Source organism: Phaethon aethereus (genome assembly GCF_964289735.1).
Source record: "Phaethon aethereus genome assembly, chromosome: 26".
Lineage (NCBI taxonomy): Eukaryota > Metazoa > Chordata > Aves > Phaethontiformes > Phaethontidae > Phaethon > Phaethon aethereus.
In genome coordinates this window covers 5,386,512-5,412,595 of record NC_138602.1, presented here as the reverse complement: position 1 = coordinate 5,412,595, position 26,084 = coordinate 5,386,512, and the positions used below count along the sequence as shown (strand labels likewise).

General features: G+C 44.5%; 1 protein-coding gene across 1 annotated transcript in view; it reads left to right on the top strand.

The window, feature by feature from the left end:
- Nucleotides 1-440: 440 nt before the first annotated feature.
- The window catches only part of STK11 (serine/threonine kinase 11), a 45,346-nt gene continuing 19,702 nt past the window's right edge, over nucleotides 441-26,084 (top strand). The window contains exons 1-7 of the mRNA XM_082010800.1: nucleotides 441-1,300; nucleotides 11,290-11,373; nucleotides 15,272-15,361; nucleotides 16,585-16,717; nucleotides 17,199-17,335; nucleotides 17,851-17,978; nucleotides 25,674-25,731. Of these exons, the coding sequence (XP_081866926.1) occupies nucleotides 1,011-1,300; nucleotides 11,290-11,373; nucleotides 15,272-15,361; nucleotides 16,585-16,717; nucleotides 17,199-17,335; nucleotides 17,851-17,978; nucleotides 25,674-25,731 (920 nt within the window). The 5' untranslated portion in view covers nucleotides 441-1,010. The remainder of the gene's footprint in view (nucleotides 1,301-11,289; nucleotides 11,374-15,271; nucleotides 15,362-16,584; nucleotides 16,718-17,198; nucleotides 17,336-17,850; nucleotides 17,979-25,673; nucleotides 25,732-26,084) is intronic.

Sequence of the window (26,084 nt, the reverse complement as noted above, 5' to 3'; positions counted from 1 at the left end):
CTATCGCTAATTTGGTTGCACTTCAAGTGTTTTATCCCCTTGTCGCTCCTTCCTTGCTTTCCCCGGGAGAGGCTGCGGTGTCGCTTGTTTTCCTCCCCAGCCCGACTGACACCTGTGGAAGCGGGGTGAAGGAGGCGGGGAGAGCCGGGGCGAGGTTGGCATCTCCGCATTGAGCTTCCCTTGCTGGAAAGGGAATGGGATGGTTTGGGCACTGGGTGGAGAGAATTGCTTCCTCCCGATTGTTCCCGTTTTAAGGTGGGTCAGTAAAGCTCTAGTAGGTTTTGTGTTGTCTGACACCGGCTGACACCTGGACCAGTGGTGGTGACACATCATGTGCCAGGCGGAATCCAGGTGGTTGAAGGATGCCCCTGGGAGATCTTGATAGGCACCGAAGGCCTCAAACTTTTGTAGGTGTGAAAAGCGAAGACATTAGAATTGTTTCTGAAAACTTCAAAGAGACTTGGTTCCAGCTTCCAAACGGCTGAAAAAAACCCATCTGTACTTGTGCCTGGATGGTGAGGACAGCAGGGCAGAAGTGCTTCCCCTGCCATCCAGTTTGGAATTGGTGACTATGATCTACTAGGAATGGAAAGTCACGAAAGAGACTCGGCAATTGTCTGTTTCTGTGTGGTGGCCTAAAGTCCCAGAGGATGACCTAGCACTTAAGAATCAAACTGGGCCAAGCTAAAGGCCAAGTTGACTTGAAGGAACCCTAGCAGTGGGACTGGGTCGTAAGCAAAGCAAGTCCCAAACTGAGTGTATCTGGTCAAAGATATATATTCTTTTTAAAAGACATTGTGTTACTGGAGCGAGGCCTGGATCTTTTAGCATCCAGTTGAGCTCGAAGAAGCTCATAGGTTTGGTTTTGTTTTTGTTTTTTTTAATTCATGTTTGTACAATCTTCTGGATTTTTTTTTTTCAAGAAGGAGTAAAAGGGAGTGTTGGAAACTAACAAACAGGATTAAAACCCTGAGCGCTTAAGGAAAACAAGTTAAGGAACTTAATCCAGGATGGATATGCAGGAGCCACAGCAGCTGGGTATGTTTGCAGAGAGCGAGCTGATGTCTGTGGGGATGGACACTTTTATCCATCGCATTGACTCTACAGAGGTCATCTACCAGCCACGGCGGAAAAGGGCCAAGCTCATTGGCAAATACCTGATGGGAGACTTACTTGGAGAAGGGTCTTACGGCAAAGTCAAGGAGATGTTGGACTCTGAAACCCTTTGTAGGAGAGCTGTGAAAATATTGAAAAAGAAGAAGCTACGCAGAATTCCCAACGGGGAGGCAAATGTGAAAAAGTGAGTAAATATTTCCAGTAGCTGGGAACTGAGGGGTTAAACCTTGTCATTACTTTCCAGCTGGAGTTCTGTATCGTTTTAAGTAATAACATGGCTTTCTGCTGTGGAAGTTCTTCCTAAACTGTAGGTATTCAGGAATGTCTTTACCATTGAACTGCAGCCAGTGCTATTGTTGAGACTGGGAACAGGGAAGGGAGCTGGTTCTCGAGGGCCAGGGAGGCAGGTCTGTCTATCTGAACACACAGCCTGTAACATGACACTTTTTTTTAATAGTATTGCTTAAAGAGTGAAATAGTATTTCTTGAAGAAACTCCTCTTTAAGATACCACATTGAAGAGGTAAACTGTGGTGCTGTCATCTAGGAAAGGTGAGAGGTGGTGTAGCGGAGAGTGCAAATGCACTTTGTTGTTTGACACTAAAAACGACCCATCAAGGGGTGTGTGGCTCCTGAGCTCTTTGGGATGGCAACTGCTGCTCCCACCCGTGTAGTAAGTGCCTGGAACGTGATCCAGTGTATTGTGCACCCAGTGGGCATAGGAAGTCTTGGGTTGCTTTTTTTCCTTGATTTAATTTCTGACCAGTGAGTTTGGGAAGTAAGTCAAGGTTCTTTTTAGTTGATTTCTGCAGCTGTAAAATGGGGACAAGGATTGTGAACCTTTTTTCTTTCAGTGACTCAAGGTCTGTGCTTGGAAGCTTTCAAAATGCCAGTTACATACTGATTAGTCAGGGCACAAGTAACTAATTAAAATTAACTGTGGGAGAAGCCTGGTGTTATGCTTCATCTGTAGGGCTGGGTGTATGAAACTTTCCCTTTTCTTGGGGCTGCGCTCTGCTTGCGGGGACCTCACAGCCAGCTGTGTTTTCCACAGCAAGCTGTTTGTCACAGCCCTGCGAGATAGTTGTTTATCTGCTGTGAAGGGGAGCCTTCTGCAGCCAAAACAAACTATTTCCAAGGGTTTATCTCGTACTGGGAGGGAGGACTTGCAAGATGTTTAGAAGACTCTTCTATTGCGTCTTTAGCTGTGGTGTGCCGAGTGTAGAGCCCTGACCTAGCAGAGTCTTGTTTCTGTTTCTCAGTTTGGTTTGAGTTTCTGAGCTCAGCTGCGAGATATTTCACATCCTGTACTGGGACTTCTGTCAGTGCGCTGTTTAAGTTTGCCTTCTAACCTTCAGTGACAGACTTAGCTACCAGATAGTCACAAATCCTAATGCCAGGACCTCCCTTTCTCTCCTTTGCTGGCTTAAGTTCAGAATCAGAGTAAACTGTTGGTTAATATGTAATAAAATGTTTCTTGTTTTTCTTGTAAAGGCGGGAGTGACCCTTTCCACCCTTGCACCCTCCTTGCGTTACATCAAGAGCTTCTACTGAAGAAAGGGGAGATTATTCCCTCCTCAGTGAAAATTTAAATTTAAGTTTTTCCCCCTCTTAGTGAAAAAGGACTTGCCAAGTAACAGGGGAGTTTCCTGATACCAGAGCCATGGTAATGGTCCTGTGTCCTGAAGTGAACTCTGTAGTTTTATTCATGCACAGAGCCTGTCTGTGAATGTCTTGTTTGGTTTCATTAAGGTTAGTTATTAAAGCAGACTAGCCAAGCACCACTCTGTTTTGCTGTGGATGTTTTTCTGGCTCAGCCGCACCGGCTCCAAAACACTGAGGCAGATTTTAGATGTTGTCGTGTAACGAGGGTTTACTTTAGTTCAAGTTCCTATTTTTGTCACCTTGTCCTTTTCTTTGTCCACCTATTCATATGCTTCTTCAGTGGTGAGTTGTTTTTAAGGCAAAATGTCTTATTTTTGTGGCACCTATGGAAATCTGACCTTACAAAAATCCCTCAGCACTACTGCAACAGGCAGTGAAAGCTGTCTGCTCTGAATAAACCTGTTGTGGTGAGATACGTCATCAAACCTGTATGGTTTGACTGGTCAGTATGGATGGGGGGGGGAAGCATTGCTGTATTTCCAGGTAGCACTGGAAAGTACTCTTTTTTTTTTTTTAATGTCACATTGCTTGGCCAGATTCCATTAAACTTTCACTTTCTGCAACTGCATTTGAGCGGCTTTGGGTGGTTTATACCCAGCAAAGTACTCACATGTAATAGAACAGCAGAAAATCAGGTTGTGGGCTGAATTGCACCAATAGGTTCTACTTTCTTTCATGAAAGCTACTAATGAGTGAATATGTAATTCCTGTGTTAGTGAGACCTGCTTCCAGTCCCACTTGCATCCTTATCTAAACAAGGATGTCTGCAGCTCAGTACATGTGAGAGATGATTGTGATTAGTTGTCTAATCTTTGCAAACATCCCAACTTCAGTTGGTGCCCTTTGAGATTAAAAATCTCTTAATCTGCCACCAGAACTAGACCACCGCTTGGCGCTCCTGCCAGAGTCCCCAGTGGTATGTGCAAGCAGAGGGCTCTTCCAGAGCATTTGCTTTCATGGTAAATGAGATGGTCAGGAGTGAGAGTCTTCTGAATCCCTAATGAATTGTTTTCTCTGCTGTAGAATCACTGCATAATGTCTTACCTATTAGTCTGCTCTCTGGGGGTTAATTTCTTCACATAGTGCTGTGGACGTGTTAAAAGTGCACTGGCAGAGGGTCTGAGCAGTTAGGGCATGTGGTCGGGCTTGGTTTAAAAGTGCTTATCTCTTGGAAGTGACCATTTGCTATTTTAGTCTCAGAGGACCTTGTTGTACCGTTTTCTCTTACCTGCAAAGGCAGGGCCTGTTCCTACTGAAGTGATCTCCAGCATTTCGTACCATACAGGAAAGCGACACTTGTGACTTGTTTGTTTGACAGAGATGTAGTTGAAGTATGGCAATGGGCTTGTGCCTCTGCCATTATCATGGGATGCCTCAGTATTGCTGCTGCTGTGGTGAAGATGGAACTGGCGGTGATAGTGTGTTATCAAAGAAATTCCCTAGAAAACAGTTCCTAGACTGTTGGCCCTTGGGTAATTACACGAGCAAGTAATGTACAGGGATTAATGACAGCAAGGGAGAGCACAATAACAATGAGCCGTGGAGGATTGTACAGGTCTGTGCCGTGCTTGTGGCCTCTGGATGTGTGGGACTGGTGTTACAACTCGGGGAGCTCTGTTAGTGCCATCTTTGTGTTACTCCTTACTAACGTTCGAGACTGCAGGAGGTTGCCCCAGCCCTGTCTCTCGGTACAGTAACAGAGTTCTGGGGACCTTGAACTTATGACTGAAATGTTTGAGACTTACGTAAAATTGAATGATTCTTCTCTACCCTAAAATACTCTGTTCTGACCCTGAAAAATGAGCCCTTAAGGGATCTGTGTGAGTCCTAGTAAGGATGTTGAGGGTTTAAACTCGTACGACACATTTCCCTAAATCAGTCTAGGGAATCTCTGTGTCTCTTCAGTTACTTTAGAGAAAGGTTGGGGTGGCTTAGCCAACCAGCCAGTACCATGGCTGATCAGTGCTTCCAGTTAATACAAAAAATGAGTTTAGCAGGAGTGCCAAAAAGATGAAAGAAAATTTTGAAGACTATTTGTCTCTAGCAGCACAAGTTTTATTAAACTGTCTGCTAATAGCCTCACATTTTAATTAAGTGTTTGGGACTTTCTGTGCGTATCCCAAGTGTCTTGTACTGTACTTACTATGCTCAGTGATTACTTAAATTTGAATATATGCTCATTAGAATTCCTCAGAGGTTTAAAACGCGTCGTAGGCATGTACTTTTGACAGTTTGCTCCATGGGTCTGCAAATCAAGAGTCTTGCACCTCAAAACTTGGACAGTTCTGCTGAAGGAGGGACTTGTTGCAAGCTGCAGAGGTGTGTGCTTTAGACGAAGATGGGCTCAAGCTGACTCATCCGATTTCCTGTCCCTCACTCCCAACTGAAAAGGTCTGCAGTACGTAACCGTGTGGCTCTGTTCCTCTCTTTGCCAAGTTGGACATTTGCTTAGGTTCAGTGGTGAAGTGCTAGAAACTGTAACCTGTAGAAGAGTGTGGGTAGCTGTGCTGTGGTGGATACAGGCTTGTGCTAAAAGCGTGATGTGGATGAAGGCTGGAACTAGCAAAGAGAAAAATAACACTGTGTCTTCACCTCCCTTAGCAGCCCCTGCGGCTGCGGTTCTGGAGGCCTGCCCGTGAGGGAAGGGCTGGCCTGCCTGCCTGTTGCTGTCAGCTTCTGCAAGGTGGGAGCTCTCAGGGTTCAGATCGCTGTGTTTGGTGGCAGAGGTACGCTCTGATCTGTCTGCAGCATTTAACGTCTCGGGGCTTCTGGGTGCAGGTAAAGAAAGAAGTGTGGTTCACCACAGTGGCTGTTTCTGTATCTGGACATGTTGTGGCCCTAGGGGAGGGAAAGGCAGTGGGAACGTGGTGGAGATGCTATAATGCTTGCAACATAATTTTGGGTAATGGCTGGAGAAGAACCATTTGGTTACTAAAACTTTAAATGTATAGATCAGCACTGGATTCATCAACACATAATGATGTCACCCCTCCCTATGTCAGATGTATGTGTGAAGCTTAGTTTGAAGAAGGAAATAGTGAAGTGCTCTGCTCAGTCTCTTATCTGAAATACCACTCGTGCTCGTGAGTGAAGAGGTGCGGTTTCTTGCTGCGAGTTGCATCCTTGCAAGTGTTGGGCTAGTTTTTAGGTGGAATGAACAAGAAAAAGCTCTTCACAAGCTAGACCTTAAATAAGTTAGTCTGCTTTGTGGCATATCAGGCATATCATATTTAAATTGTAATAAAAATTTGCTTTGGATATACAGGATTACAAAATCAATCTAAATACACAACATAGTTGTCAGCTGCATAAAGACCACATGAATGATTCTCAAGGCCTTTGTAACCATTAGCAAGAATGGTGTTAGTGGATTTATGGTACGTGCCAGAACTGGCATATGGAGCTGTTCTCCGTGCATGTCTCCTAGCCCTTTGCTGTGGCACCAGCTCTGCAGTGGAGGAGCACCACTTCCTTGTGCCTGGTTCCTCAGTACCATGTGTTGTGTGTAGGGAGCTTGAGATGGGCCATAGTTGTGTGCTGGAGAGTAAAGGAGTAGGTGAGGGTAATCTTCTCCCAGGCTGAAGACTCTCACTGCAGACCTGCTGCAAACCCTCATTTCTCACGTACGATCTGACCTGGTAGGTAACGTAGAAAAGATTCACCGTCACGTGTCTCCAGTAAAATCCTAAAAGCTTAGACCTGTGGAGGAACCTTGACAACCAAAGGAAGAGAACTAATCTTTTGGTTGCATTGCTCATTTTTGCTGAAGCAAGAATGGCTTTGATGAAACTGAGGCTTGAAACAAACTGTAGAAAGAATGCTAAATCTTATGGTGAAGATGTGCTCCAGGAAAGAATGTGGTCTTTCCAGGCTGTCCTTGGTGCCTTACAAAATCATGTAGCACATGGTATACAAGTAGGCAGCTTTTCTATACATACTTCTGAGCAACACCACCACCACTACCCTGTTATTTGCCGAAGCAAGGTACCTTGCTAGGGATAAGTCTTAATCTCTCAGGATGAGCTTAATGGTCTGACAGAACCACATAGGAACTTTCAAGTTAGAAGATCTTTTCTCTTCTTCCCCGAAGATGGTTATACTTTGAAATAGGCCCCAAACTCTGACAGTCTGCCTTGTCGCACACTTGAGGGCTTTCTCGTCTGGAAATCTAGAAACAGAATTCCATAATGGAGACTATTCTGGCCACATAACAGTGGTGTTGAGTAGGATGGGTATGGAAGTGATTACCACACTGCAGAAGCACAGCTGAGCCTCCTTGCTGGGGTTGTCCCTTTCCCTCTCTGTCAGGGAGAGGTCTGATCTCAAAAGCAACTGTTGTGATTTAAATTTCATGTTAAATTTTAGAGGTAGCAAAGAGAAAGGAGGGAAAGTTGCAGCAGCTCAGGAGGCATCCTGAAAATCTGAGCAGATTCACTAGGCTAGTATGGGAACAGCAGGAAGCCACCTTGCCTTGGTTGAGAGGAAAGACAGCAAACCGTAGACATGCAAATCTCTTTCCCAGTGCTGTCACCTGAAACACTATTGTGCAGGCAAATAGCTAAGCAAGCAGTGGGCTGGGGTGGCTTTTTTGTGGTTTATTTTGAAAAAAGTAAATTTAGGCACCTTCTGATGAGGGGAGCACCTATGCTCACTTACTCAGTGAAGCTTGAAAACTGAAATGGAATTGGAGGTGACTGTGGTCTGGCTGTCTCTGTTCCTCAGTTGTTCTAGAATGCAAGAGTAGCTAAAAATAGAATTAATCTTTCCTCTGGGAAATGGGCTGGTTGGCCTCTGCCCCAGAGGTGGGGGCACGTCACTGGCATTTTAGATTGGTTCACAAAGTTCTCCTGGAAAAAAAAAATCATTACAGAAATATGAAATATTTATTAGTCCGTTAAAGGTAGAAGGAATTAGTATTTGTGCTTTCAAGCCGCATTACAGGGAATGAGCTGTTTGGATCAGGATTTTAAATGTGTTCTTAATACTGGAAGCTCTCTTTGCCTTCACAGTAAAGTAGTCTTATTTAAATAAGTATGTGTGTTCACTCCCTCTCTTGCCAGCTTGATCTGAGCACTCAGCCTGTCTCCCTTCATTATGTAGAAACTTCTTAGACCTACACTAATGCTGGCTGCAGTTTCTATGCTAATTTAATCCACTTCAGCCTTTTGGTCATTACTATAATTAGAGTGGCTGCATCACTTTGCAAATCTGTCTGCCATTTAAACTAAACACTCTTCTGAGCTTTGCCTTGTTATCCTAGGTTTCTGTTTAGCTATCACAGTGTTTGAGTTTTTTTGAAAGTCATATATGATATAAACTGAGAGTGTCTGGCCTCAACTTTGGTAGTGAGTAACACTACTTCTCGGGGAATCCTTAAAAAATCTTTAAAAAACCCTGCTTGCATTCCTGCATCTTAGGAGCCTTTTGAAGGAGCAGTTACTGGTTTGTTAATCAGATGTGATGCATCAACAAGCCTTTGTACTGGCCACAGCTTGTTATTAGAAGCTGGCTAATTGTGCAGGCAAGGGGTGAGTGGCTTTCTGAGCTTGGTGTGTCATGTGTTTGGGCAGAGGCTCTTGCTTCCGAAGCTGTGCTCTGAATTCCTTGTAATGCTGCTTTCAGGAGTCCTAACTGTTGAAATGTAACCATGCTTAAAGCATCTTTAAACCGAGAGAAAGAAGCTGGAAAGAAGAGTTTATGTAGAGTTTAGCACAAGCCCAGAATCGAGCAGCAGAGGAATGAAGAGCAGTATCTGCACTTCCAGACACTGACAGAACCACCCTGACCTGACTGTCCTGATCCTCCTGTTTCTCTTCTTCACAGCTGGCACCCAGTGGGGTTTTGCAGGCTGAGTATAATGCAAAAGATAGTAAAATGTGGTTTGGGGCACAGCACAAAATCCCAAGAGACAAAGATCAAAACAGCTGATATGAGATGACATACAAGGGTCCATTTTCATAGCCAAGGGAAGATGTCTCCTTGCTCAGTTTTACATTATTTATTCTCTACAAACAGAGGATTCAATTCAGATCTCTGAACTGTTCAATCAAGTTAAGTTAGGACTAAAGTTTGGAAGAAATTGAGTTATTAGCTGGAACTCCTGTTTTCGACTCCTTCCTGAGACTAGTGCTGCAATTCTTACATTAGTTGCTTCCATTCCTGGAAATTGCAGCTTTAATAAAGGGCACTATGAAACTGCCTCAGTAGTTGGCTACGGCATGTGAGGACTTTGATGTGTCCTCAAGATGATTTTCTATGCTAACTCTGCTGCGAAGACACTTAAACTGATCACATTAGTGGACTGGCCAGCTCAGGCGTCTTTGGCCTGCAACGCCGACACTGAACAGCTTGTTGTATTTGATGGTGCTCAGGGGCAGGCAGCCTGTAGCTGTTAACTGTGCGTGACTTCGGAGCAGCTCCAAGTGCGGTTCGTGCAGCCGGGAGAAGGGCTGTGCTGCTGTGGCAGACGTCTGGATAGCTCGCATCAGGAGTGAGGCGGTGAGCCGGAGGGGTGCCGGGGCAGTTTGGGGCTGGCTGGGACCCAGCCGAGGCCGGCTCAGCAGGGTCGATGGGACTGCTGGGAGGCCGCTGCCATCTCCCACCTGGGGACGTCTCTGGAGTTCTGACATCTGTTGCGCTCATCTCCTGGCCACAGGAAGCCTTCGGTGCAGGGCTTCTCGCTCGGGAATGCCGGCGACCCGCTGCCCCTTGGCAGCCTGGGCACGCTGGCTGTCTTCCCTTTTATGGCTGCATCGTGCAAGATGCAGTGCTGCTGCTGCTGCTGTGCTTGTCTCTTTTTGCTAGCGAGGCACCTCTCCTGCTTTTTCTGCAGTTTTTATGTTCTGTAGAAAGTCATGTTCTGCTGAACAGCCACTCTTCAGATGAATGTCAGGTGGTATAAAAAAGAAATCAATTTAGTTTCATTTGTTCACATCTTTAGTAGATTAGCCAGTTTCCCATGTTTTTATATTTATGTTTAAATGACTTGTATCCATTGACAATGCAACAACTATCAGAAGAAATTGCTTGTTAGGTATAGAAACTTTTTCTTTTTTTTTTTGGCAGTAACTAATATTCAAGTTGCTTCCTAGCTAAATAACAGAATTTGTGCTGACATGGGCTGTAGTGTGTTAACTATTCAGCCACATTTGGCACCGACACTGCCTGCCTGTGACAACGAGAGCACACCTAACTGCACGATGCTGCCTTACAGTGATGTCTGTGGGGGTTGATCCTGGTCACGATGCTGATTAAAAACATACCCTGAAGTATGAAGGCTGGAAGCCCAAGCAAATTTATTTCTGCTCTTTTAACTACAGATGACACTTAGATATAAAGAAGCATGAAGTGCAAACATAAAAGCTTTGTCTTGGAAGTGACTGTCCTAGATAATGACGGTAAACACAAATATAGTGCATCTTTAGGGGTTTAACTGAAGAGACTGGTAGTGAGCTAAGCTCCCAACAGTCTAGCGTTGTTTGAAAAGATTTAATTGGAGGAAAGCTGATAAAGCTGCCTCTTTGACGTGTGGAGCAAATCGGGGTAGGCTTTGACTTGCCTGAGCAGTCAAAGGGCAGCGTTTTAGTTCCCATTGCACCTTTCCTTTAGCCAGCACTAGCATTAACTGGGAATGGTGAGGCACTTGCCCAGGGCCACAGGGAAGGATGTGAGCTGAGCAGGGGACCACAGGGGACACTGTAAACCCCTCTTGTGTTATGGGTGGGGGGAGGAGGCTTGGCTTGCTGCACCAGGCCCTTGCAAGGCCAGTGCTGCTTGTGGAGGCAGGGGGTTTGCAGAGTGTGTCCTCAGGTTGCTTTCTCTTTCTGCACAGCTTGGTGCCTGAGGGTCCAGCAGGATCTCACCTGGACTCACAGGACTTGTTTTCTGTGGGTTGGCTCAGCATGGTGTACTACTTCTGATCAAGCTTGCCGTTGTCTTGTTCCTACTGGCTTTGAACGGGGCTGTTTGATTGTCGGTGTCCTACTGTTGACCAATCAAGTAGCCAAAGGGGAGAACTGCACAGATTTTATGAGTAAAACTGGAATAAAGCTTACATTAGAGTGCGGAATAAAACTTTAAATTAGCAGGTGTAACACAGCCTGTGTTGAATGGCACCGGAGCGTTGACACAGGCGATTCGTATGACCAATTTAATGTCCGGCACAAAGGTAGGTTGTTCCTTGAGAATAGTTCTCCTGCTGTTGTTTACCAATGGACTAAAATTCCTGCCCAGAAAAAACTGACTGGCTGTGTAGTGTTAATGAAAGGGTACTTGTTTATAGTCCTAGTCAGTGACCAGTAAGTATTTTCACGGTCGAACCTTGGACTAATGAATTCAAGAACACCCAAGACCTTCTGTCAAAGAGCATGCATAGGTAGTCTTAGGTGAAGCAGCTGGGACTAATACAGTTTGAAGTGTCTTTAAAATCCATATGATTTAGAAAACATTAATTCTGTAGTAGGGAAGTAGACTTTTTAAACATAACTTTTTTCCTTTTCTCTTCCTGCAGAGAAATCCAGCTCCTGCGACGATTACGGCACAAAAACGTTATACAGTTGGTGGATGTATTATACAATGAAGAGAAGCAGAAAATATATCCTTTTTCCACACATTTGTTAAGGTTTGAATTTCCGTTGTTCTCTGCTATAGTGCTGAATCATGATAGTTCTGCTTTTGTTAAGGCCCTTTTGAATGTTTCTTAAGCTTAAAATTGCTGTCACTGATATTAAACATACTGCATATCTGGAATACTTTCCACACGAGTGCATTTCCTTAAGTTTCCCAGCTTCCCAGTTAGGAAACGAAATATCGTCCCCAGGTTACAGATGCAAGGCTGGGGTAGGGAAGAACTGATCCTCAAATACTGTGTTTTATTTTGTGACCTTCAGCAATTCAGAGATGAAAAAAGAGCTGTGGATCTGTCATTTCGAACCTCCTGTCCTAGCTGTGGTGTATGTTAGTGCTTTCTTTCCCTGAAGACAGACCTTTTTTTGCCTATGCTGCATGAAATCAATTTTTGGAATGCTTTTTCCTTTAAGTCCTTGGCAGTGGTTTAGGTTTTTTTTCTTGCCCTCAAAAGAAGAAGAAAAAAATCTACTTATTTGCTGGCATCTGCGTGTCTGCAACTCTCTCCTCCCCTTTGGAGGGTCTGCATTGCTGCAGTGCCATCTTTTCTGTGGGTAGTTGGTATGCTTTGCTGGTTATCCTTAACAACATAAGATGAACTCCTGAGCCTGCCCAAGCCACCTTTGTTTTGTTGTTTGTGTGAAAGTCCCTTGTGATAGTGCTTTAAGTGACCTAAAGCTTGTAGCAGTCATGAGAGATTGAAAGCCCATTGCTCCTTGTGAGGTCTACAGCTCAGCTTTTTGAGACTCAACTGTTCAGCTCTTGAATCAAACCCTGTGGCTTGTGATCTCAGTGCATCTTTCAGACTTTAGCATGTTATTTGACAGTGCACTGTCCCCGTACCCCCCCCCCAAGTATGTATAGATGCTAACCAATGTGATTACATGCTTTAACTTGCAAGTGAAATACAAGTGAGTAGCTGGATGGATTTTAATGAGTCTGCCACTCCGAGTCCATTTTGACTTGGGCCAGTTTATTGAGCTGATCTGTTGCAGTACATGTTATAAATGGTTGCTTTTATTTTTGACAGTATTTTCTAAATACTGTCTTCCAATTATAGTACTTCATAATGGGTAGTTTAATTGTGTGCTTTAATTAGCTCAAGTAGTCTGGCACCAAATCATTAGTATTAAAAAAGATGACAAGTTTTGCTTGTGTTTTGTAGCCTTAACAGGCTGAAAGGACTGTGATTCAATTACTGTCTATAGAAGGATACCATTTCATTACTAAGAAGCTGGAATGCTAAAGGAGAAGCATGGGGGAAAAAGAGCCCAAGAGAGACCTCATGTGTTGGTAATGGGTGATGACAACCCAAAATGGTCATTCAGAAATGTGACCTCTTTAAGCCAGGAAGGATGCTCCTTGCTTTACTTTCTGAACAGTGGTGTTTGAAAAGGAATAAATTGTTTTTCAGTACTTTCCCTGTGCAAGTATAGGTTGACTTCACTATTCTTGTCTTTATCTGCTTCTACACTCCTAGAGAGTTTGCTTCTGAAAGTACTTATTCTCTGCACGTGAGTGTCAGTAACTGGAGAAACTTGCTGTTTTCACTGGGGCTGGGAATTCATCCATGATCATGTTCTTGCCTAACCTTTCTCCAGCTTCTCGTTGGCACTGCCAGTGCCTGTGCAGCGTGTCCTAGGATGTGGCAGTACAAACGCTTGTGCAGGCACACGGTAAACAGGTTTGGGAACAGATCCAGCTGAAAAGTAACTTTCTCTTCTAGGCTGGCTTCTCCGTAGGTCAGTTCCCTTACTCATTTCACTAATACGTGCCTGTATTAGCGCCTTGCAAGAAGCAATGAAAGATGAAAGTTGAGTGGGGTATAGGGAAGAGATGTCAGCTTCCCCCTTACTAATGAAAAAAAGTCCTTATTTCCAGAATGACCATTGTGGCATTTAAAACTGGGCCTGCAGAAGGAGGAAGGAATCTGTTCTTGACCGGGTTTTCTGTTGCTGATAGACGTGCACTGCAGGCTTCAGCCATATCTATACTTGGGAAGATAGTGTTTTAACAACTTACCTGCCTAGTCAAAGGCTTCGATGGTTTTCTTTGGTAAAGGGAAAGCTGTGATGGCTGGATTTAAAGTATCAACTACATTTAGTATTTAATGGACTGCTTTGATGACCTGCTGTGGCTGGGAATGCAGAGCTGGTGATGAATGGAGAAACTAATCCAGGCAGAAAATAAACCCAGTTCAATAAGCAGCATCCCAGCTGACACCCTTTCTGACAGCTTCTGTTACCAGTATGTGCAGTTGTGCGTGGGAGCAGAACCCTATTGATTAGAAGACTTGAGAGCCTCAGTCTTCTTGGGGCATCTGTAATAGATCTGCTCTAGCCTGAAAGTTTGTTCTCTAATCTGGCTGATCAACCAGAGACAGATCAGTTACAAAAGAAGGGGTGAAAAACAGTCTGGCAGCTAATGAAACCAAAATCAGACTGTCCTTTGTAGATGAGAGCAAGGCCTGGGTTTTGCTTCTCAGGAGTTAGTCTATGTAATCTACTGTTAGTATTATTCTCCTGAAGATGGGAGAGTTGATGTCTTCCACATCACTGTGATACAAGTAGTTCACGGATTTCTTCCAGAGTAGGAAATGGTAGGAATGAATTTTGGGAGCTCTTTCTGCTATTCTTGCTTCTGATGACATACTGGGTGGCATTGTGTCCACCATAAAATCTGCGAGAACTTTAGTGTCCCTCTGAAGAGCAGCTCATGTGGGGAATGTAGCATGAATTTAATGAGCTTGGGCAGTGCTTTGAGCTCCTGGATAGAACATGCTACAAAAGGGCAACACAGTTTTTAGCACAGATCCCACTTAAAACGCAGGTTGTCTCTTTAGCCTCTCTTGCCTCGAGAGTTAAGGTGGCATCCTGGGACATAAGCAACTTATTTTAGGCTTAGGTTAAGAAGGCATCTGCCAGGAATAATTAGAGTGACCAAAGAAATACTTTGTGTTACTGGAGAACATGGGCTGCCTGACAGCTGCCTGCTTTTCTCTGCTCTTTATCTTGAAGGTGCACTCCCTTGGCAAAGCCACCAGATGTCTCAGGGTCTGTTCTTGCAAGCCCCTCGCAGTGCGCAGTCTGCCTCTAAAAGCCCAGGGAGAGGAGGAAAACTGAGGCAATTATTGCTTTAGGCAGTTGTGTAGTTTCCATTGTTTGGCCCCAACGTTAAAGCTTAAGGAGATGAAAACTAGAATGTGCTGCAAGGGTACAAATGCTAAAAAGTGCCACCACTTCTTGGTGTTCTGTTGTAACTTTTTTATCCATGCAGTTTCAATAAAGCTTCCCAGCTCTCTAGGGATCCTTTCTCCTGCTACTGAAATACTAGCATGGGGATGGGGGTAAGCAGCAGCTGTTAAATAGTGCATACAGCCGTATCATTTTGAAACAGGAGATGAAGAATAGCAGAAACTTTGGGGAAGGTGATGGGAGCTCACCTGTGTCAAGTGCAGAACAGTCAGGCTATTGGGAGAATGTGCTACAGCCTACAACTCTTCTGCCAGGGGTTTCCTAACTTTTTGTAGCCGCTTCAGAGTGTTACCCTAGTTCTGCCATTCTTGTGAGATCTCCAACTTAATTTCTGTGGAGTTCACATCCTGTTTCAGGTCTGATCATGGAGTTGCAGCTCATGCAGAAGAACTTTCTTGTGGGTTCTTTTCAGTCTCCTGTTAGACGGTTGGAGGAAGGGAGCTACCTCAGGAGATGCAGCACAGCTCTGGCTCTCTCTCCAGCGTGTGTATACCAGGTAGCAGGACTGCCTGTGCAGCAGCTCTCCAGTTGCACTGGAATGGTGCTGCAGTCCTCACACAGCATTTGTGTGAGGAGCGTTTAACCTTGAAGCTTCCTTAACTCTGTCTTCACGTATATGGTGATGGAGTACTGTGTGTGTGGGATGCAGGAAATGCTGGACAGTGTCCCAGAAAAGAGGTTTCCAGTTTTTCAGGCTCACGGGTAAGTACAGTTTTGTTCTTAGGCTGCATTAGCCTCTCGCCACTGTGCTCTCTTGAATTCAAGAGCACATTCTACTCTGTTGCTTAGACTGCTGGCTACACTTTAAAGTAAAACTGTCTTTGTGTAATAACGGCATCTTTTACATCCATGGAAAAAATGAAAAACTAATGAAGTGGTGGCAGGGACAACCCTTAGATTCTTGGAAGAAAAAACATCTTTCTATTGAATTTTATGTTACTCTTTGTTTTGCTTCACAAGATACATGACAACGCTTCCTGGCCGCTTTCCTACAGCTCTGCCGTTCAGCAAAGATGGGTGCAATGGAGGAATCCGTGGGGACTTGCTCTGCCTAAATGGAGGCAAGCCATACAGTTCAGTGTCAGAAAAGAGAATAAAGGTCTTTGGATGGTTAAGGACTAGCAATATCCAGCATGATTTGTTAGCTTGTTTAGTTGGTAGACAAGCTAGTCTGAAGCCCCTTCCACTCTGCAAGTAAAGGATCCTTAGAATTCTGGAAATAGATGCAAGAACATTGTCATGTATATCAAATCAGTGCAGACCAGCAAATCTGTGGTAACAACATAACTTCATGGTCATTTTTTCATTTTGTTTAAAAAAGGTGTCTGAGATTACAGATAGCCTAACTGAAATACAGGCACATTAAGTATTATTTCTGGCTATTGTGAGATAAAAAACCTGCATGCACAATTGTTGCCAGGCTGTCAATGCACAATGCTTGTTGCATTACGGTAATGGCCTGCCCATAGTCTCTGACCATGAGTACAGCAAAACACTCCTTTCTACTGGCTAAAGGAAACTTTTTTCCCCACTTGCTGTTAGAGCAAGCTATGCCACTGAAAGAGCCTCTTTTGCTAGCTTAACTTAGCCTAGACTAAAGGTGATGTCAGAATTAACTATCAGGTCTGTGCCAGCACGGTGCTCAGCACTTAAAAATACGCAGACTTGTGAAGAGGGCTTTTGTGTGGAGGAGCCCAGGGTCTACCTGCTGTAGAGCTCTGGCAGGTAACATCTGACTTTGTCGGAAGATGAAGTGCTGTTTCTTACACACCACAATTCAATTTCAAGTTCCTCATCAAACATAAATGAATTTCTGACTTGTTTCCAATAACAGTATTCTTTGCTTTATGTATTATCAGTATTTCCCATAGTCTTAGTCTATGGAAATGCTTGACTTTTTTTTTTTCTTCCAACTCTTTCTGCAGGTACTTTTGTCAGCTTATAGATGGCTTAGAATACTTGCACAGCCAAGGGATTGTCCACAAGGATATAAAACCGGGGAACCTCCTGCTAACAACCAATGGGACACTAAAAATATCCGATTTAGGCGTAGCAGAGGTATGTGAGAAGCGCAGCAAAATCAAGAATGTGAGAAGTGTGACATTCTACATGTAGGTCACTTTTGTGGTGTCAATTGATTTATTGGGCATTTAGGCTTTTGTTCTGTTAAACTTGCAGAGTCCTCCAGAGTGACTGAATATTTCTTGTAATTGGCAAAACACTTTTGTTGATAGCAGCACAAAACTTCCATCTGGGAAGCATATAGAGGAAGACATCAATCTTAGACAAACCCAACAGTGTGGTGAACTGGTGATAATCTATGTAACCTTATCCTTCCTATTATATGAAGACCGTCTTAGCTAGGTAGGAGAGGTGCAAGAATTGTCACTGTTGGCATGTAGTTGCTGCAGTGGCCTGTTCTCATGATATGTAAGTAGATCATCAGTAGCAGAGCTTTCCCCTTTTGTTTTCCAGGTGAAACTTTTCAAACAGTTGTTTGCCTTGCAAGTTTGAAACTAATCAGTCTCTTCTGGTGCAGGCATTGCATCCATTTGCAGAGGATGACACGTGCAGAACGAGCCAAGGGTCGCCAGCATTCCAGCCACCAGAAATTGCCAATGGCCTTGACACGTTTTCAGGCTTTAAAGTAGACATCTGGTCCGCAGGGGTCACACTGTAAGTGCCCGTGCAGCACCCAAGAATTGCAATAAAAAATTACTAGCCCCCAAATAGCTCAGTCTTGTGCTATCTGCTGTGATTGCTGCTTTTCTGCATGCTGTTGGGGGGAGCAGGGAGGGTGTATGTGTGTTGGTCCCTTCTTTGGATGGGTTTATGTTCCCCAAAGTACTTGTAATTCTGAAGAAAGTAGTCTTTACTCTGAGTAACTCTGCCAGCCATTTCTCAGCATCTGAGATGCACAGCTACTGTAACAATACAAACCACAAATATCTCTAGAATTTATTTAAGTTTCTTCCATCCCGGCCTGTCAGGGAGATGTCTTGGTGGTTTTGACTCATGTGATTGAAGAGGCTGTGATAAAGGAAGGAGAAGTTTAAAGAGGCATTCCAAATACTGTCAAATACTCATCTTTTAGTTTCCTCTTGGCTTCTTTTGGTTTATGTAGTCACACAAGAACTGAACACCTGTTCTGTGTGGTGTTTCTTATACAGCTTCTCCTTCTCCCTTTACAGATACAACATTACAACGGGTCTATACCCTTTTGAAGGGGATAATATCTATAAACTATTTGAAAACATCGGGAAAGGTGACTACACAATTCCAGAGGATTGTGGTCCTCCACTCTCAGACTTATTGAGAGGTGAGTCTCCCAACTGACTAAAAGGGTAAAATTTATAGATGCAACAAATGCTCAGCTTGCATAGTGCTGGGGAAAGCTTCATTCCAAGTATCCTGTGAAGATAGGATCCTGTTAGAAAGGGAGGTTACGCTTATGAACCTTATAAAACTTTGAAAGATCTTTAACACTGGTATTTTCCTGAGATATACTAAACCCTGCATGGGTTGCAGTCACTACTCTATAAAGAGTTGGTTCTTGCGTTATGTTTCTTGTGCTCTGAGAAGCTTTTAAATCTAAAGACAAAGCTCAATTAAATTGAATCACTCAAATTCCTTGCCCAAGCTTTCTGTAATGTGAAATACTGAGTACTTGGGTTCTGTTGTCCTTCCTCATCAGCCTCTGCTCTGAATTTATTTGCTTCAGTCGCGGTTGTCGCATCCTTCCCCCCAAATTTAGAGTTGCAAAGATACCAGAGCAAAGTGACCGGTGCCTGCTCTCACACCAGGGCTGTGGTAGAAACAGGAGTAGCCCTTTCTGGGTAGGAGAGGGTTGTGCTTTGTGTTTGTGTGTTTGTTCCTGTCACTTACTGTGGTTGTTTGAGGTTTAGTGTTGAATGGTCTCTACTTCTTTTGAGAGCTGAATAGTCAGGGCAGCAGTTATGCTGCGCGTAGCAGCCAACTCGGTGGCGCAGGTTTTCCCACATTTGGCAGCAGGTGGGATGTGACACTGGCGTGTGGGAGACCCTGACCAGAGTTCCGGCTGCCTCCCTGCAGGCGCGGTAGTGCTCCCAGCCCTCGGCTCGCTCTCTCCTTTGTCTTCAGCTGTTTGTGAAAGATCAGACCTCAAATACAAAATGACGATATCTTGTTTCAAGTTTATTTTTCTGGTTTGCGTGCTACGCGGGGTTAGGAGGCTAGTGTGGGTGAAGGGCTGTGGGGCACGGTGAGCAAACGGAGTCAGCTTCCCTTCCTCCTGCCAGCAGTGTCGTTGGGTCTGCTCGTAATACGGGTGTTATCGCTAAACCGCGGCGTTGCGTACTGTGCTGTGTCCTCTACGTGGTCACGGTGCTGTTGCAGTTTGTGGCTAGCCAAAAGGCTAACAACTTCGAAGTGTTTTACGGCTGCACTTCATGCTACGAATGGCAGCAGTTGTGCCTCCGCAGGAAAGGCTGTGCTGCCCCTGGGCTCCCGGCTCCTGTGTGGATGGCTGCGAGGAGCTGCAGCTCCAGCCTGGACTCGCGTTCTTGCCCCGTGGAGTCGCCTCGGCTGCAGGCCGCGGCGCGGTGCTGGGGACGCGGGCGTCCTCGCTCGGCGCCGGCTGCGTGCCGGGCGGCGGCAGGTGGTGCTGTCTGTCCGAGCTCTGCCTGCCGCTGCCTCCGGCGGGGCTCCCCCCGGCCCCCCGCCGCTGGGGAGGGGGCAGACCCCCTGCGATCCCACTCATAGGAGACTATTTGAGCTTGTCTGGCCCCATGCCGATTATGAAATAAGTTATTTCCATGTGTTTCAAAAAGCATTAACTAGCTTTAACAGCTTTCGGAAAGCATTACATAAGGCATAGCTTCCAATTGCACTCAGCACAGCTGGTATCTTGGCTGTTCTGCTGAGACTAATGCAGCTACTGCTTATGGCCCAGCACTTCTGATGATGTGTGTTTCATGTCGTGTCCGCGTGCCCCAGGGAACGATGTCCTGATCTACATGTGGTGTTTGATTTGTGAATGCTGACTCAAAATGTGGCCTTTTTTATGAGCTTGGGAATTGCCCAAATGGAGTAAATCCAGTGGTCCATCTAGACTGGCAGCCAGTCTTCTAAAGCATCCAGCAGAAATCATTTGAGGTTTGTGATAAGCCTCTCAGCTGCACTTAGTGTTGTCCCCCAGGGAAAACAAGTGTGGTGGTTGTTTCTCTTTTCTTGGCCTGAGGATATTGATAGCTTAAAATCTTATGCTTCATTAGCAGAATAACTCCCTTTTAGTTCTCTTTCCATCCCCTGTATGAGACCTGGAGTCAGAATTTCCTACTTTCTTCTGCCTCATTTTAAACAGAGGAGCCTTGCACCTGATGCTGTTTGTCCATCTCTTACAGCCTGAGTTGCCTCCTTTATCCTAGCATTGTCTAGTTACCTCCTTCATCGTCTGTCTTCATGCCTTCTGTGCTTGGACACTAGAGAGATGCAAGTTGAGTGTGTTTGGTAGGCAGAGGAGCTTTCCTGGGAGGAGATGTCTGTGTCTATCAACTTGTCCCTTTCTTCCGGGGTGATGGGAAGTCCTAAGGATTCATTTTACTGTCCTCTCTCCATCCCACTCTCCCACCCCTCGTCTTACCATGTGCACCTGTTACACGGGAAAAGCTGGCAAATACTCCTGATATTCTCCTTGTTTGGTTTGAGACACTTTACTTTTTCTAGTGGTTAGAGTACGCAGTGGACCCGAGGTGACTGAATTAGAGAGTGGGGTTGCTCCCTCCGCTCTGTGGCAGCCTGAGCATCTCGACAGCCCAGCAGATAGCAAGGCACTGCTGAAGACGAGGGCTGAGCCTTACAGTGGTGATACTACGTAGCTATGGTGACAAAACCTGAATGCTTTATTTAGTTCATGCTTTTTCTCCAGAACATCTGCGCTTCCTGGTAGGTGCCTGCTACTTCTGCAGCAGGTTGAAACTGAATCAAAAGCCTGCAGATCAGATATTGTCAATGGCTGTCTGATGCTTTTATACAAGCAGCACAGACACCCACATCTCGGCTCTATCTCACTAGAGACTGTTTCGTCTTTGCATTGCTTTTAAAAGACTCTTAAAGCACTCTGCAGTGCTGCAAGCATTTGTTCTGGTGTTATTGTGTGGAAGAATTCAGTATGCTGCAAAGTGCTTGTTTCCTCTCTGGCTATAGGTGCTGTGTTGACCATAGTACTAGTTTGGCTATGAAGCAAACACTAGAATACACTTTTTAAGGTTTTTCTGTTCTTCTGTTCACTACTTTTGTACTGGTTTTACTTTTTTTTCCTCCTCCTTGAGCTTGTTTTTATTTCTTTGTTCCTCTTTCCAGAAGAAGTAGAGTTTAGAGGACTTACACTGTCATGCAAGACTCTTTTACAAGTCAAATACCATCGAAGGTTTATTTCAAGAGATTAATTGGGATGCTGCTCCTCTTTTTGTCTCCCTAATCAGGGATGAAGCTTTATTTATATTCTTCACTGATGGAAAAGAGAAGGGCTAGTACTGTCCTGGCTTCTGTGTGTACAGTCAGTAAAGATGTGTCAGAGTGGAAGCATTTATAAATAGCGTTAAGGTTCTTCTGTCACTGTCTGCACATGACTTACCGACTCATATGCAGTTTGCTTCTGGATAAGAAGAATCTATGAGGTCAGCTTTTCTTCCTTCTCCTCTAATTTACTGAAAGAGAAAGCTTTGCGACTGCAGTCTCTGCATTAAGCATCTGGGTTTATTTCCAGGCTCTGCTACAGACTTTGTGACTGGGGACAAGTTGGTTAGTCTCAGTGTTTTGTTTTCTCACTTCTGTGTAACTGCCATGACCTTTCATTACAGCGATGGTGAGAGGATGTGTATCCTGATGACTGTGGGATGCTTTAATTCTGTAGCAGCAGGGAGTCCCCGGCGCCAGCAGTCAGGCAGGCTGGTGTCTATAACCCATCCAGTGGCGAGTCTTCCGCATGTGTTTGATCAAAGACTCAAGGTTTGCCTGCAGAGGGAGTTTATGGTCAGAATGCCTGGTTGTGCTTGTGGGGGATGAAGGAGAGGGAAAAGGCCGGTCTCATTTTACAAATTGGACTTGTACTGCTTTATATTGGTCATTTTAAATGTTGATCCAAGTTGGAGACTCTGAAGTGAAATCCAGGTTGAGTTTATTAACTCTTGCTGTTAAATTTCTTCCGGCTTCTCAAACGACGTACCTAAGATTGTGCTGTCTGCTAAAAACTAGATGGTCTACCACGTGATATAATTCTACGCTTGCTCAGGATTACTGAAGTGTGTGGGCTGGAGTCTGTAAGGAGCTCAAGACGGGTTTGTTGTCTCCAGTTTCCACATTGCCACTTGACGTAATTTGAAAGGGGTTTGAGACTGTCGGTGTGCTGTAATGGGCACAATATCCCATGTATGGGCACAGCAAATCCTTCTGAAATACCACAGGAGCAGAGATTTGCGAGTTAGGCGTCCTCCTGAAGAATCGCCCTGTTATAGTGTCTCATCTCTTCTTGCAGATAAACTGCATGGAAATCTTTACCGTAAATGGTAGAGAGTATGTGTGGTTACTGTGGGCAGACTCTTAGATGACTTGACTGGTGAATAGTACATGATGTTTTGTCTTGATGAAGTCTCTTTTCAGTACAGGACTTTAGCCACAGAGCTGCCATGAGTGAGTCAGAGCTGAATGCATGAATGTACGTTTTCGTTGATTGGAGTCTCCATTTTCTTTCAAACGTTGCATAAAATGCGGTCCTTTTTCATTAAAGTAAATATTTTTTTCGCTCAATTATCTTCTTTATGTCTTTTTAATTGCTTGAGAACAATACAGTGCTCTGCACCATAGCTATTTGTAACCGGTGCTGATAGGCCTTTTAATAATTTACCTTAAAACTTTATCCTCTGCTTGTACCGGTTTCATCTGGTAAATGCCTTAAATCTCTTTGTTAGCCCTGTCATTCCTTAAACAGTATTTGAATTGCTGCATGTTCATTTTCCTTTGAAAGTGAGCTGCTTATGAGGATGCTCCGACTCCTTTTCTGCAGCACCCTAGTGAAATTAATCCCAAACTGAAAGTGCAAGAGCCTTGAGACAGTCCCTCAGTACTTCAGATTTCTATGAAGATTTTCCAGTTGTATCTGCTTGGACATGCAGAAATGTATCCTGAACTTGATAACAGCTTGGATTCCAGCAACAGCTTGAAATGTAGTCTTTAAATAAATAAAATGGAGGGATGGGATGGTGTCCTGACTTAAATGTTTCTGATTACATTAATAAGATAACCTAGCCAGTACTTGCTTTGGTGTTCCCTAGACTTCATGTAAGATCTCTTTGCAATCCTATTTCTTTTTTTTTTAAAGCAAACACATTTGGACAGCTCAGCTGTGAAGCTACTGTCTAAAAATCTTTATTAACAGCTATTTAATTAGGTGGGGGATTTTTTTCTGTGAACCACCTTCCCATCTTGTTTTCCAGTTATTTCTTTTCTTGTAAGGTGAGGAGAAACTCCATCTGAACATGAGAACTTCTTTACTGCAAGGGTGGTTGAACACTGGAGTGGGTTGCATAGGGGGTTTGTAGAGTTTCCATACTTAGAGCTATTCAAAATGCAGCTGGGCACAGTCCTGGGCAAGCTGACTGCTCTGAGCAAGAGGTTTGCACTGGGTGATCTCCAGAGGTCCCTTCCAACCTCAGCTGTTCTGTGATGCCAAGAAGGCTGCAGGGACTGCTATGGACACATGCTGGAGCACAGAAGAAAAAAGGAACACACACTGCAAGGACCCTTGTTGAGGAGAAAGTCCCTGATAAAGGCTGTGTTCGGTGTTAAACTGATAATTATGTTTTTTTTTAACTGTAAAGGAATTTGTTTCATAGTACTGACTGAAAAAAGGAGGGCTTTCTTCAGCATCAGTTCGTTAACAGTGGCTAAGGTGAGAAAACGACTTGGAATTAGCCCTGCAAAAGCACCTAAATGTTGTGCTACAAGTGTTGCAGCACTTTGCAGGACAGCAAGATTCAGGATCAAATCCTTTCTCTGCTGAAGATGGTTCAACCATATCTTCCCTTCTCTCACCTTTACTGTGAGACCATCTCAAAACACACTTTCAGCAGTGTTCCTCAGTAGCAGACCTAGCAGCTGAGCTGTTTTGGCACTGCTGCTGGCATTAATCACCTCCTGCCACATACGGTTTTGGTCTGTAGCTGCAGTCTGAACTGCTGGTTGCTTGTTTATAGGGCTTTAGTCTATGCAGGGGAGAAGACACCCAAGATAAGGAACGACTCAAGGTTTAGAGCTCTTGAGCAGGGAGCTATTGCTGGAGCTGCAGTTGAGCTCAGCCATGTAACTAATGTAGATGTATGGTGGTTTTATGATCTTGGCCAGGCAAGTATCAATTTCCGGTGAGCTCTGAAGACTATAGTGCTTTGAGTTCATGAGGCCAGATGCTTGTGATGCACTTGACCTTCTCTAACCTGGAGAGGTCTTCCCGTGTTTCTTTAACCTACTTCATGGTGATGTAAAGTGGATCAGTAGTGACCCCATCTGCCTTAAAGCTATTAGTGCTGTCGTCAGCACTGATAAACCTTTAAAAATTGGCATGGCAGACTGTATTTTGGTTTCTGGTGGGGAAAATAACTTCAGGCCTTCCACGCTATACCTTTTCTTTGCCCATATTAATTACTGTTAGTAATGTGATACAAACTGAACTGACAAGGAAGATGTTCTGGATCAGTTTTTGTTATCACATGTGCTGTTGGTCATTTATCTCTTCGATTACTTTCGTTCAACAGTACTGCAGAAACTCACCTGCAAGGCCCTTGCAGCTTCTTACTTGAACTACAATGTCTCTTTCCAGGCCTCCCTTCCTAAGTGTCCATCCCCAGGTATCTCCTGTCCTTGTGTTTTCACTGTGTCCTTGTACTGGCTCTCCCCAGCACTCTGCACTGTTTGCTCCTTGTCCTGACTGACTTAACTCCTGTTTGACAGTCTGTTCTGCTTCCTAGTATTTCTTTTCTTCTGGTTGCTGGAGGCAGGGTCCTCCTGTATTCCCACCTTTTTCCAAAAAACCTTACTCTTCATGCTACCTGTGCAAGACTTAACAGTGCTAGTGCTTCAAGAGCAACAAGGGCATATCATCCACTAAAAGCAAAACTCCTTGTAACGTACAGCAGTGAGGCTTTGTTAACATTCCTTAGATGAATATAGTCTTGGAACCTTCATTAAAGAATATCTTGGATGCTGCTGGGTGAGACTTGTTAGGTCCCATTGGCTAGTTTCTGAAGAATATGGCGAAATTCACTACTTCCCTTCTGAGTTCTGAAGCTTTTTAAAGACAGTGGAGTGGAGTGGGCATCTCAAGAGTCTAAGGTATCTACCTCCCAATCTCCTAAAAAATACAGATAAGCTACTCTTCCTCTCCCCCTTCCTTCTCACCCCCACCCCAGTTATCTTAGCCAGATGATGCCAGAAATCAAACTCCTGGCTAAGGGCAAAAGGATGGAGAGTAGGATTAGTTTTTTGTCAGTTCTCCTCAGCTGTACTTCCAGAATAGAATTTCACTAGACTAGAGTTTCTGGGATGCTGAGCAACTGGATGTATGCTATACCCAAGGCTTTGGCTCTTCCATGGAGAAAGTTCAGTAGCATGATCTGTGAAATGCGAAGTCTTGATGTTCTCTGCCTGGAGACATGTTTGGACATATGATCCAGGGCCGTACGAGCCTCTGTCTCTGCAGTGTGAAGGAGGGAAAAGTCATATCTGCTTTGCAGGTGGGGAAACTGAGGAACAGATTTGATCAGGTAGTCAGCAATGGAGCTGGGATTTTGTGCTGAGCTTCCCATGGCTGATGCAGCAGATTCTTCCTGGACGTAAAGGCTCCCTACGCTGCCAGGAAGACTGGACGCCCCAGTTGCTGTGGGGGGAGGGAGGAGGGTGGGAGGGGTAGAGCTTTATGCTTCCTGTCTTCAACTTGGCTGAGAGCATCTGTGATCACACCTGGACTTTTTTTCCTTCTTTTCAGGGATGCTTGAATACGACCCAGCCAAGAGATTTTCAATACAGCAGATAAGGCAGCACAAGTGAGTGTTCAGCTTCTTCCTATTAGTCATTCTCTTTCTGCTTCTTATGCTAATGTACCTGTGCTATTGCTCTCAACTCGTTTTTCCTTTTGACAGCAGACACATGGAAGTCACTAGATATCCTTCCTCCAGCTCTGCTGGAGCTCTGGCAACCTCTACTTGGCTTTTTTTCCTCCTATTAGAGCATCCGGTTAAAGCATTTGAATTGCTAACCGGTAAATAATGAATATGTTGAAAATATGATTCTAGCGTGACTGGTTCTTGCTAATTAAGGGTTCTGGATAATTTTTTCAGAGGTCAGCTAGTACTAATGGAGCAGAAGAACAGGGATTCCTTAAAGCTGGGTTATTGAA